We start from the raw sequence: 13,634 nt of genomic DNA on the forward strand, positions 1-13,634 counted from the left end.
ACTCCTTTGAATTTTCTTCTTACTTTTAGAATTTTTTTTTTTATAAAGAGTATTCTGGGGCAAAATGGATAAAGGAGGTTAAAAGTTTCAGACTTCCAGTTATAAAATAAATAAGTCATTGGGATGTAAAGTATAACACTGTGACTATAATTAATAATACTGTGTTGTATATTTGAAAGTTGCTGAGAGTAGATCTCTGCTTTTTGTTTGCTTTTTTTATTCCTCAGCAACCCTCAGGTGCCTGCACTCCAGCTGCTCCCCGATGTACTCCCCAGAGAGTAGATCTTAAAAGTCCTCATCACAAGAAAAAAATAAATGTAACTACATATGGGGATGGATGTTAATTAGACTTAATCTGGAGATCACTTCACAAAATATACTAATGTTGAATCATTTTATTGCACACCTGAAACTAATATAATATTATATGTCAATTATACATCAATTAAAGGAAAAAAAATCTCCTGGCTTTCTTAGGTATTTAGGGCCAATTTCCCATAACTATATTCTGTTTTTGCAGGAGTCTCTTCTTTCATTTGAGTGAATGATACAAATTATTTTTAAAAAATTAAAAAACCTTAATGTTCAATATTTTCTGTTGGAACTTTAGTTTTGAATGTAATTAAAATAAGTGAAGAAAAAAGTTAAAAGAAAAAAAATCAATAGGAAAAATGATTAGATTCCTATGAACAATAAAAATTAGTACATGTCTATAAATAAACATAAAAAAGTAAAATTTTTTATTCATATGAATAAGATCCATATGAATAAAAAATTTGCTTAGCTTCCCAAAGTTGTTGGGATTTAAGAATTATAGAACACTTCCTAGAATGTAAAGGCAGTATCAAATGTTCAGGGACCATAGTTTTTTCTTCCCATGTAGCCTTGTGCTTTGGGGAAAGTAGACTAACCCTTGACACAGGAATGCTTTTATTACTTAGAACCACAAATATTTTTCCCAAAATGATTTGGGTCAGCCAGTCTTCAATTCTTGATACTTCCTCATGTCTTTGACTTATTTAAAATCTCATTTATTATTGATCAAATATAGATGCTTTCATTTTTTACATGAGTATCCAATGGTGAAATTAATCATTTGATCAAAATATCAGAATCAATTAATAAAGGTATCAGTAAAAGATGAACCCCAGCAACTGCAGATAAGCATTCAAGTTCTATTATCTGGAGTCATTTATAGTCTAAATGCAAATAACGTCTGACTTTATCTAAGAAACTCTGAGCATTTTCTTCCATATGACATTTCTCTAAATGAAAAAGACAAATAGCTAGAGGCTTGACTGGCACATTTTTCTTTTTAAAAATAATTCTCTTTATACTGCACATAGCATGACACATAAGTAATTTTACTCTTACTGCGTACATTCTGATAATAATTCTGGTTATAAATTAGGGTGAACAATGGGGGGAGGTGGAAAACAAGTCATTGATAACCATATTATTTTAGATCTACTTATGCTATTGATTTTATTTGTTTCTTTATGAGTCATTTTTCTGACAGTAAATAAGAAATATTCCTTATTCAGTAAGTGGATTTCCATGTATGAAAGAAGCTGGCCAACTGGATGTTGCTGCTTGCATGGTATTCAGAGATGAGACCATCTGAAGACCCTGAGTAATCTTTTCCATCAATAGGATGGCCTGAGGATACAGAGGTAGGTGACAATATCTGATAGACCCTCACTTTCATCCTGAAATAAAGACTGGAGTATCACTGAGACCTTGCCATTTGAAGTGCAGCTCAGGCAACAGCAGCCACTTCTGATTTTTCTCTCTTTACTTGGGGATAGCTGGGAAGAAAGAAGAAGTCAGGTTTATCTGTGGGACAAGATTTCCTTTCAGACTTCTCCTCCGTTGTACCTGTGAAATAAAGGACAGGTCAGTTAGTAACTGCATTATATGACAAACACAATTTTTTAGAGTCAATCTGTACCACTAATTTTTATGAAGATTTTAATCCTCCTAAAGGATTAAAGGAAGAAAGTTTAGTTATTTACTTAGCTACCCTGTGTGCCTCCTGGGTAAAAATGTGTTAAAAAAAAAAATAGGAGGTGAGGCTCCAGCAGCTCATGGTGGAAGAGCAAAGGCTTTAGAACTACTTAACTCTGGAATTATCCATTCTTGCGATTCTCTGTCTAATCTGCAAAGGGTTGGGGGTTGGTTAAAATAAAAGAAAACAAAGAAGCTTGTTAGGTTGTTGTAATATTAATATCATGAGTCCATTGTCTTATAAAAAAATAAAATCAAGTGATGATCCCACAAATGAGAAAAATTGTTACTTTTGAATTAGATATTTTTAGAAAACATGCATATAAAAAGTTAAGCTTGTTTGGTTTCAAAATTTAGATCAAGAGGTGTCTAAATTTTCAGAGAGGAAGCAAGATGGTGGAGTAGAAGTACCTAAGCTCACCTCTTCTCATGAAAACATCAAAATCACAACTAACTGCTGAAAAACCATCAACAAAAAACCTGGAATCTACCAAAAAGATACTCTACTTTCATTTCAAAGACAAAAAAGCCACAATGAGACAGTAGGAGGGGTGCATCTGTGATACAATCAAATACCATACTTTCCACAAACTGGAAAATAATTAAATCACAGAGGTTTTCCCACAGGAGTGAGAGTTCTGAGCCCCACATCAGGCATCCCAGCCTGGGGGTCTGGCATCAGGAGGAGGATCCCCAAGAGCATTTGGCTTTGAATGCAAATGGGATTTGATCACAGCAACTCCACAGGACTGGGGGAAACAGAAACTCAACTCTTGGAGGGCAAACGCAAGGTCTTGTGTGCACCAGGACCCCAGGGGAAAAAAGCAATGACTTCATAGGAACCTGGGCCAGACCTACTAGCTGGCCTTGGAGGGTCTTCTGGGGAGGTGGGGAAGGCTGTGGCTCACTGTGGGGACAAGGACACTGGTGGCAGAGGTACTGGGAGATATTCATGGACATGAGCTCTCCTGGAGGCTGCCATTTTGACACCAAGTCCTGGTACCACCCAACAGCCCGTAGGCTCCAGTGCTGGGATGTCTCAGGTCAAACAAACAATGGGGCAGGAACAAAGCCCCACTGATCAGCACACAGGCTGCCTAACGTCTTCCTGAGACCACAGCCCCCTCTAAACACACCCCTTGACACAGCCCTGGCCACCAGAGGGACAAGACCCAACTCCATTGACCAGAGGATAGGCACTGGTCCCTCCCACAAGGAAACCTGCCCAAGCCTCTTAGAACAGACTCAGTCACCAGGGAGCAGATATCAGAAGCAAGAGGAACTACAGTCCTACAGCCTACAGAATGGAGACTGCAAACTGAAAGCTAGACAAAATGAGATGGTAGAGGAATATGTTCCAGATGAAAGAACAAGATAAAACCTCAGAAGAACAACTAAGTGAAGTGGAGACAGGCAACATACCCACCCAAAAATTCAGAGTAATGATAGTAAAGATCATGCCAGATCTCGAAAAAGAATGGAGGAGTAGACCAAAAAGATACAAGAAATGTTTAACAAAGAGCTAGAAGACATAAAGAAAAAACAAACAGATTTGAACAATACAATAACTGCAATGAAAAATACACCAGAAGGAATCAATAGCAGAATAAATGAGGCAGAAAAAATGGATTAGTGAGCTACAAGACAGACTGGTGGAAATCACTGTCACAGAACAGAATAATAATAATAAAAAAAAGAATGAAAAGAAATGAGGACAGTTTAAGACATCTAGGAGAACATTAAATGCACAGACATTAACATTATAGGTGTCCCACAAGGAGAAAAGAGAAAGAAAGGGCCAGAAAAGCTATTTTAAGAGATAATAGCTGAAAACATCCCTAATATGTGAAACAGTCAGCCAAGTCCAGGAAGTGCAGAGAGTCCCAGGCAGGATAAACCCAAGGAGGAGCACAGTGAGACATATATCAATCGAATTGACAAAAATTAAAGAAAGATAGAAAATATTAAAAGCAACAAGAAAAAAGCAACAAATAACATACAAGGGGATCCCCATAAGTTTCTACAGCAGAAACTCTGTAGACCAGAAGAGAGTGGCATGATATAGTTAAACCTATATATAGGTTTAAAGGGAAAAAGGGAAAAAACTATAACCAAGAAAACTCTACCCAGCAAGGCTCTTGTTCAGATATGATGGAGAAATCAAGCTTTACAGACAAGCAAAAGGTAAGAGAATTCAGCACCACCAAACCAGCTTTACAACCAATGCTAAAGGAACTTCTCTAGGCAGAAAAGAAAAGGCCACAACTAGAAACAAGAAAATTACAAGTGGAAAAGCTCACCATTAAAGGCAAACATACAGTAAAGGTAGGAAATCATACACACACAAATATGATATCAAAACGAGCAATCATAAGAGGAGAGGACAAGTGCAGAATATTGGAAATGCATCTGAAATTTAAGAGACCAGTAACTTAAAACAATCTTGTTTATATAGAGACTGCTATATCAAAACCTGATGATAACTGCAAACCAAAAATCTACAATAGATATACAAACAAAAAAGAAAAAGGAATCCAAACACAACACTAAAGATAGTCTTTAAATCACCAGAGAAGAGACCAAAAGAGGAAGGGAAGAAAAAAGACCTACAAAAGTAAATCCAAAACAATTAACAAAATGGCAACAGGAACATACATTTCGATAATTACCTTAAACATAAATGGATTAAATGCTTCAGCCAGAGAACTTAGACTGGTTGAATGGATAGGAAAACAAGACTCAAAAATATGCATTCTATAAGAGACCCACTTCAGATCTAGGGACACATACAGACTGAAAGTGAGGGGATAGAAAGAGATATTCCATGCAAATGGAAATCAAAAGAAAGCTAGAGTAGCAATACTCATATCAGACAAAATAGACTTTAAAATAGAGACTGCTATAAGAGACAAAGAAGGACACTACATAATGATCAAGGGATCAATCCAAGAGAAGACATAACAATTGTAAATATAGATGCACCCAACATAGGAACACCTCAATATATATGGCAAATGCTAACAGCCATAAAAGGAGAAATCAACAGTAACAAAATAATAGTGGGTTGGGGGACTTCCCTGGTGGTTCAGTAGTAAAGAATCTGCCTTCCAATCCAGGGGACAGAGGTTCAAGCCCTGGTTGGGGAACTAGGATCCCACATGCTGCAGGGCAGCTAAGCCCACATGCCACAACTACTGAGGTAGCGTGCCTTAACTAGAGAGCCTGTGTGCTGCAAACTACAGAGCTCACATGCTCTGGAGCCTGTGCACCACAAGTAGAGAAGAGAAAACCCGCATGCCACAACTAGAGAGAAGCCCGCACGCCGCAACAAAAGACCCCGCATGCCTCAGCGAACTAAGCGCAACTAACCTCAGCGCAACTAAGACCCAATGCAGCCAAAAAATAAATAAATGAATAAATAAATAAACAATAGTGGGGGACTTTAACACCCCACTTTCATCAATGAACAGATCATCCAGACAGAAAATCAATAAAGAAACACAGGCCTTAAATGACACATTAGAACAGATAGACTTAATTGATATTTATAGAGCATTCCATCCAAATGCAGCAGAATACACATTCTTTTCAAGTGCACATGGAATATTCTCCTGGATAGATCACATGCTGGGCCATAAAAACGCCTTCATAGATTTAAGAAAATTGAAATAATATTGAGCATCTTTTCCAACCACAACACTTTGAGACTAGAAATCAACCACAAGAAAAAAAGTACAAAAAAAAAAATAACACAGGTGGAGGCTAAACAATATGCTACCAAACAACAAATGGATCACTGAAAAAAATCAAAGAAGAAATAAAAAAATGCCCAGAGACAAATAAAAATGAAAACATAATGATCCAAAACTTATGAGACACAGCAAAAGAAGTTCTAAGAGGAAAGTTTATAGCAATAAAATTGTACCCCACAAAAGAAGAAAAATCTTAAATAACCTAACCTTACACGTAAAGCAACTGGAGAAAGAAGAACAAACAAAACCCAAAGTTAGTAAAAGGACAGAAATCATAAAGACCAGAGCAGAAATAAATGAAATAGAAATGAAGAAAAGAATAGAAAAGATCAATGAAACTAAAAACTGGTTCTTTGAAAAGATAAACAAAATTGATAAAGCTTTAGCCAGACCCGTCAAGAAAAAGAGGGAGAGGGCTCAAATCAATAAAATTAGAAATGAAAAAGGAGAAGTTACAATGGACACCACAGAAATACAAAGGATCATAAGAGACTAGTACCAGCAACTATATGCCAATAAAATGGACAACCTAGGAGAAATGGACAAATTCTTAGAAAGGTAAATCTCCCAAGACTGAACCAGGAAGAAATAGGAAGTATGAACAGACCAATCACAGGTACTGAAATTGCAACTGTGATTTAAAAACTTCCAACAAACAAAAGTCCAAGAACGATGGCTTCAGAGGTGAATTCTATCAAACATTTAGAGAAGAGTTAACACCTATCCTTCTGAAACTATTCCAAAAAATCTCAGAGGAAGGAACACTCCCAAACTCATTCTATGAGTCACCATCACCCTGATACCAAAACCAGACAAAGTTACCGCAAGAAAAGAAAATTACAGGCCAATATCACTGATGAACATACGTGCGAAAATCCTCAACAAAATACTAGCAAAGTGAATCCAACAATACATTAAAAGGATCATACACCATGATCAAGTGAGATTTATTCCAGGGATGCAAGGATTTTTCAATATCTGCAAATTGAACATTGTGATACACCACATTAACAAAATGAAGAATAAAATCCATATGATCATCTCAGTAGATGCAGAAAAAACTTTTGACAAAATTCAACACCCATTTATGATAAAAACTCTCCAGAAAGAGGCATAGAGGGAAACTACCTCAACATAATAAAGGCCATATATGACAGACCCACAGCTAACATTGTGCCTAAAGATGAAAAGCTGAAATCATTTCCTCTAAGATCAGGAACAAGACAAGGATGTCCACTCTCTCCACTTTTATTCAACATAGTTTTGGAAGCCCTAGCTAAAAATAAACTCAAAACAGATTAAAGGTCTACATGTAAGGTTGTATACCATAAAACTGTTAGAGGAGTATGTAGGCGAACCAACTTTGACATAAATCACCACAGTATCTTTTTTGATCCACCTCCTAGAGTAATGGAAAAAAAACAAAAAATAAACAAATGAGACAATTAAACTCAAATGCTTTTGCACAGCAAATGAAACCATAAATAAAATGATAAGATGAACACAGAATGGGAAAAAATATTTGCAAACAGTGTGACTGACAATGGATTAATCTCCAAAATTTACAAACAGCTCATGCGGCTCAATATCAAAAAATTAAACAAACCAATCAAAAAATGGGCAGAAGACCTAAATAGACATTTCTCCACAGAAGACATAATGATGGCCAAGAGGCACATGAAAAGATGCTCAACATCACTAATTATTAGAGAAATGCAAATCAAAACTACAGTGAGATATCACCTCACACCAGTCAGAATGGACATCATCAAAAAGTCTACAAACAATAACTGCTGGAGAGGGCATGGAGAAAAGGGAACTCTCCTACACTGTTGGTGGGAATGTAACTTTGTTACAGCCACTATGGAGAACAGTCTGAATGTTCCTTAAGAAACTAAAAATAGAGCTACCATATGACCCAGCAATCCCACTCCTGGGCATATATCCCAAGAAAAACATGGTCCAAAAGGATACATGCACCCCAATGTTCATTGTGGTGCTGTTTACAATAACCAAGACATGGAAGCAACCTAAATATCCATTGAAAGATGAATGAATAAAGATGTGGTACATATATACAATGGAATATTACTCAGCCATTAAAAAGGAAGAAATAATACCTTTTGCAGCAACATGGATGGACCTGAAGATTATCATACTAAGTGAAGTAAGTCAGATAAAGAAAGAGAAATATCATATGATGTCACTTATATGCAGAATTTAAAAAGAAAGATACCAATGAACTTATTTACAAAACAGAAACAGACTCACATACTTAGAAAACAAACTTATGGTTACCAAATGGGAAAGGTTGTGGGGAGAGAGAAAAGAGGAGGTTGGGATTAACATATACACACTACTATCTATAAAATAGATAATCAACCAGGACCTACTGTATAGCACAGGGAAATCTACTCAATACTCTGGAATAACCTATTTGGGAAAAGAATCTGAAAAAGAATAGATATATGTATATGTGTAAGCTAATCACTTTGTTGTACACCTGAAACTAACACAACAATGTAAATCAACTATACTGCAATACAAAATAAAAATTAAAAATAAAAATAGGGCTTCCCTGGTGGCGCAGTGGTTGAGAATCTGCCTGCCAATGCAGGGGACACGGGTTCGAGACCTGATCTGGGAAGATCCCACATGCCGCGGAGCAACTAGGCCCGTGAGCCACAACTACTGAGCCTGCGCATCTGGAGTTTGTGCTCCGCAATAAGAGAGGCTGTGACAGTGAGAAGCCCGCTCATCACAATGAAGAATGGCCCCCACTCGCTGCAACTAGAGAAAGCCCTCACACAGAAAGAAAGACTCAACACAGCCAAAAATAAATAAATAAATAAATAAATTTAAAAAAATATGTCAACTTAATTAGAAAAGTAATTTGTTAAATTTAAATAAATAAATAAATAAATAAATAAAAATAAGGGAATTCCCTGGTGGTCCAGTGGTTAGGTCTCTGTGCTTCCACTGCATGGGTCACAGGTTTGATCCCTGGTTGGGTAACTAAGTTCCCACATGCCATGTGGTGTGGCCAAAAAATAAAAATAATAAAAATAAAAATTACTATATATTAGATCTTCCTCTTAATTTTTGATCAATTTTAATAACTAGATAAATGACCACATTTTAAGTTAGGCTTATATAAACTTCCTAGAACTAGTAGAAGAGTTTTAAGGTTTGAGTTTTTTAGGCTGTTTGGTTTAAGAGAATGAGCATGAAATTTGGAGTAAAATGTTGGCCTCAGGTTATCACTTAATTTTATGTGATCTTGGCAAGTCACTTAACCTCCCTTCTGGCTCCACTTTTTTCCAATTCTACAATGGGTATAACACTTTGTGTGATTTTTGTGAAAATCAAAAGAATCATTTATAAAAATACTATGTAAACTGTAAAGTTTTGTGTTAGTTTTCCTACTAATATTGGGGTGGCCAAAAAGTTTCTTCGGGGTTTTCTGTAAGACTTTACTTTTACTTTTTGGCCAACCCAGTATGTGGAAAGCATTCTCCTTGACTTGGCTGGTAAGCCAGAAACTTACTGATGTCTTGGCTCCTTCAGGCAGGTACAATAACGTTAGGAAGCAAGGATGGCTACACAGCCCTCAGATATGTCATGTCATACTGCCTAGCTTTTAAAATTAGTCAGTGAACCTAAGTCTGACATTAGCTCTCAGAAAGTTTTACTTTTTCAGGCTCAGAGGTCTTGTTTGATTTTTCTGTCTGTCCAGGAAATTCATGATTTCCATCTCACTAAGATAAAACACATGCATCCTGGAATATTTGTAAACCAAGTAGGAACTGAGATAATTTTAGACCCAGAAATAAGAAACAATCCAAACAGAAATGGGATACACTATGGAATTCTAAGTACTAACTCACTCTTTCATGTTGAACATGGCTTCCCTTCTTCTTTCCTGGAATGCCATCTGAAAAGTCCCTTTGTGCCTCTGAACCAATTAGTGGAAGAAATCTTAGACTAGTGGGGCTTGGTACCTAGAAGCCATAAACAAGGAGTTAGACATACTTAAAGTGCTAACTTCTGTAATGTGAATTCAAGGGTGGGGGATAGGGAGTGGGAAGATTCAACTGCTTTAAAATATACCCACCTTCCCAGGAGCCCACTATTAATTCTGATACTTTACCCTTAGCATCATCTGTAGTTTAAGTGTTTGATACCTGTAATAGGTATCAACATGTTCTTGGGAAAGAGAATTAACATTTTAAGAAACAATAGGTTAAGATTAAGTTGTAATATTTTGTCTTTGGTTTATTATTCTTGGTTAATTCTTTAATTTAACAGGTTATCTGGGTTGGAGACTTGAAGGATGAATAGGGATTTGGAGGGAAACAAGTGGTGGATGAGTTATGGGCAGAGGGGCAGCACAGGCAAAGTCACAGAAGAGGAAAGAACAGTGATGCTTAAGGAATGGTAAGTAATTTAGCATAGCTGGAGTACAGGGTACGTGGGAGAATGTGGTGGAAAGTGGGGTTATACAGTTCAGGCAGAGATCAGATCATGAGAGGTTTGTATGCCAGGCTAAAGGCATCTGGATTTTATCCTCTAGGTGATGAAGAGCCAGGGTAAAGTTTGAAATAGTTTTCTGTAGTATTGTTTAGTGTGGAATGACAGAGACAAGTGGTCAAGGCCATTGACAAACAGAACTGAAGACTTCTCTGGGATCGGACACAACATGTTTATGGAAGCATCATTCTGCTTGGTTATGTGATTTTCTCCAACCTTGCTTTTTAGCCCAGGGTCAGGGATGAGATGTCAGATTCCCTATTGTTCTGTAACCACTCTACTCTTAGATACCTCCAACTCACCCTATATATAGGCAGAGAACCAAAAACAATCCCTGCCTCTCTGTTTTCAGTCATGAAACCTTCCAAGGCATGTCTTCGAATCTGCAAAGCAGAGGAGTGAATGTTTAAGCAAAAGGGCACATTACATCAGTGGCAAAATTCCTGGATTCAAATTCTGTCACTTACTAGCTGAATGATCTTAAGCAAATTCTTTCCCTGTTGATGAGTTATGAGGATCAAATGCACATAGTGATGTGCTACTTAAATGTGAGTTAGTGCTATTGTTTTATTATTACTAATAACAATATGTCAAAAAGAAATTAACAGAAAAGAAGTGAATTGATAAATATTACACAATTGAGAATGAAAAGGAATGGGCAAAACAAAATTGCTAGTAGAAATCAGAGATTCCTTAGTAAAAGGTATTTTACCTCAAGCATTAACTCTTTGTTATTTTACCAACAAACTGAGAAGATAAAGGTGTGGTAAGAAGAGGGCATTCAGTTGTTTCAAGAGCTTTAAAACATTTCTAAAGACTTCCCCAAATTTATTTAATATTTCAGTTAAATTACTTAAAAATTTATCTCTTCAAATTGGAAGAAAATATTAAAAGTGAATACCAATCTTTATTTTTAGGTTGTGCTATTCAACAAAATTGAGGAATTTTTATATGCTATACATGTATCTTTGCCCATAAAGAGCTTATGATTTATTGGTGGAGGTGAGAAGCAAGAGTAAGTATACCAATAATTCTAGTTCAGTGTAGAACATGGTAAGTGAACATGTTATGAGACACAAAGCAAGAAGAGATTGGGGCCTTTGGGAAAAGTGGAATTAACATTTATTGAGTACCTACGATGTACCTCATATATATTTTCTCATTTAATCCTCACAAGAACTCTTTGAAGGATTAGATTATTAGTTATTAGAGAAAATAACATCTAAGATTAAACCTAAGTCTGTTACATTCCACAGCCAGTCCCTTTCCTGCCTGTCAGCCTGTCCTCTGGGAGAAACTGAGTTCCATTTGGACAGAAAGCTAGGGTTTATAAAAATTGTTTCATTTGGAAAGTGTTAAATATTTATTAAACATGAAGTTGATGCTGTGAAAGAATAATGACATAATGAACACTGCTCTGTTTTACAAATTGGAACAATACCCTCAACTTTGAGGTTTTCAGTGTGCCATTCCCAGTCCTTTTCATCTGCTCTCAAACATAATCTGAATGTTATATTCTTAATTCTCTTGCTTTTATTTATACAATTTTACCTTTTATGCTTTTTGCCAAAACAATATTTTATTTAGTTTTTCCTCTCCTCTATTTTTATCTAAATGAAATCGCTATATATGTATTCTTATGCAAAACTTTTCTCATTCAATAGTATGTCTCAAACACTCATTTGTGTAGGTGAGTGCTATTCTAGTTCATTTAGTTTTACTGTGCCATAGTATTTCAATTTATAAATATGCCATAATTTAGTTACCAGTTATACTGTTGATGAGCATTTAGGCTGCTTTCAGGTTTTTGCTGTTACAAACAATACTGCTCTGAGCTCTCTTGTTCCTGCCTCCCAAACACATGCTCAAGAATTTCTACTCAGCAGAGTATGCTTATTTTCAACTTTACTAGATAATGCCTGTCACATAATTTTCCAAAGTGATTCTAGCAGTTTACACTATTTCCACTAGCAGATTATTGTTCTGATTGTTCCAAATGCACACCAATTGTCAGACTTTTTGATATTTGCCAAGTTGGTGGCTGTAAAATGCTATCTTATAATATTATTGATGTGCATTTCCATGATTACTAATGAGGCTGAGCATCTTTTCATGTATTTATTGGTAATTTTTTTTCCTTTTGTGAAGCATCTATTCAAGTATTTGACTCTTTTTTAAATTGGACTACCTTTTCTACTTACTGATTTTTTCCTATTCTGGATACTAATACATAGTCAGTTACAGAGTAGGATGGACTTTGACAGAGAGAGATCATGGATATGGCAAGGGTACACCAGGTGGACTATAGGGATAGAATACTGAGAAAAATGTTCAGGAAAACAACAATTAGTCTGATTTACAGAGGGTTGGGCAACTGTAGGTTAGAAATGGGAGATAAGTTTGGTTTGTATTGTTGAAAATCTTGAGGAAATCCATTTTAATTAATTAATGCCAGACCTTAGCCTAAAGACTCATGCTATATCCGTTTTTTAGAAATTTTAGAAATTGAAATAGAATAAATAACAGTGTACATTTCTCTCCTGTTTCTGCATGGAAGAAAAGTGTGTCTATCTGTGATAAGCAGAATAATGGTAACCGAAGATATTCGCACCCTACTCCTCTCACCTGGAATCTGTGAATATATTGCCTCACTTGGCGAAAGAGACTTTGCAGATGTGGCTAAGGTTAAGAACCTTGTGATGGATTATCCAGGTGGGCCCAATCTAGTCACAGGAATTTTTAAAAGCAGAGAATATTTCCCACTGGTCAGAGAGACATGTGACCACAGAAGAATGGGCAGAGAGTTGCAACATTTCTGGCTTTGAAGATGAAGGAAGGGGACCACAAACTAAGGAGTATGAGATTCTCCCCTAGAGCCTCCAGAAAGGAAACAGCTCTGGCAACACCAGTAAAACCAGAGTCAGACTTTTGATCTACAGAACTGTGAAATAACTAATTTGTATTGTTTAAGCCACCAAGTTTGCAGGGATATGTAACAGCAGCGATAGAAAACGAATACACTGGGCACATCTAAATTCAAAAAAGCAAAAGCAAAAGTTTTTGTTTGTTTGTTTTTTAAGGTTACCTTGGGAGAAGAAAGAGAGTTAAAATACTTAAAATCATGTTCCACTTCAAAGGTCTTAGGAGGTGTACGCTTGAAGAGCAAAGACATCGAGCTCATTTTTTCCCATCTGCATATAAAGATACACATACACACATACACACAAAAACAGTTAAACACATGCCCACGCCTTTTATTTTCTGCCTAATCAGCAAGTATCCATCATGTACTTCTTTGTCTGGGCCTCCAAATTCTCTTGGCTCCCATGGCACCAGTCCTAACCA

At 36.4% G+C, this 13,634-nt stretch overlaps 1 protein-coding gene across 1 annotated transcript in view; it reads right to left on the bottom strand.

Annotated features, from left to right (window-relative positions):
- Positions 1-1,536: 1,536 nt before the first annotated feature.
- WDR64 (WD repeat domain 64) overlaps positions 1,537-13,634 on the bottom strand; it is a gene marked incomplete at its 5' end in the record, with an annotated part of 149,491 nt that continues 137,393 nt past the window's right edge. Inside the window, 4 exons of the mRNA XM_079916450.1 lie at positions 1,537-1,878; positions 9,647-9,760; positions 10,592-10,672; positions 13,375-13,480. Coding sequence (XP_079772576.1) covers positions 1,795-1,878; positions 9,647-9,760; positions 10,592-10,672; positions 13,375-13,480 — 385 coding nt within the window. The 3' untranslated portion in view covers positions 1,537-1,794. The remainder of the gene's footprint in view (positions 1,879-9,646; positions 9,761-10,591; positions 10,673-13,374; positions 13,481-13,634) is intronic.

This window comes from Stenella coeruleoalba, assembly GCF_951394435.1.
Source record: "Stenella coeruleoalba genome assembly, chromosome: 1".
Classification (NCBI taxonomy): domain Eukaryota; kingdom Metazoa; phylum Chordata; class Mammalia; order Artiodactyla; family Delphinidae; genus Stenella; species Stenella coeruleoalba.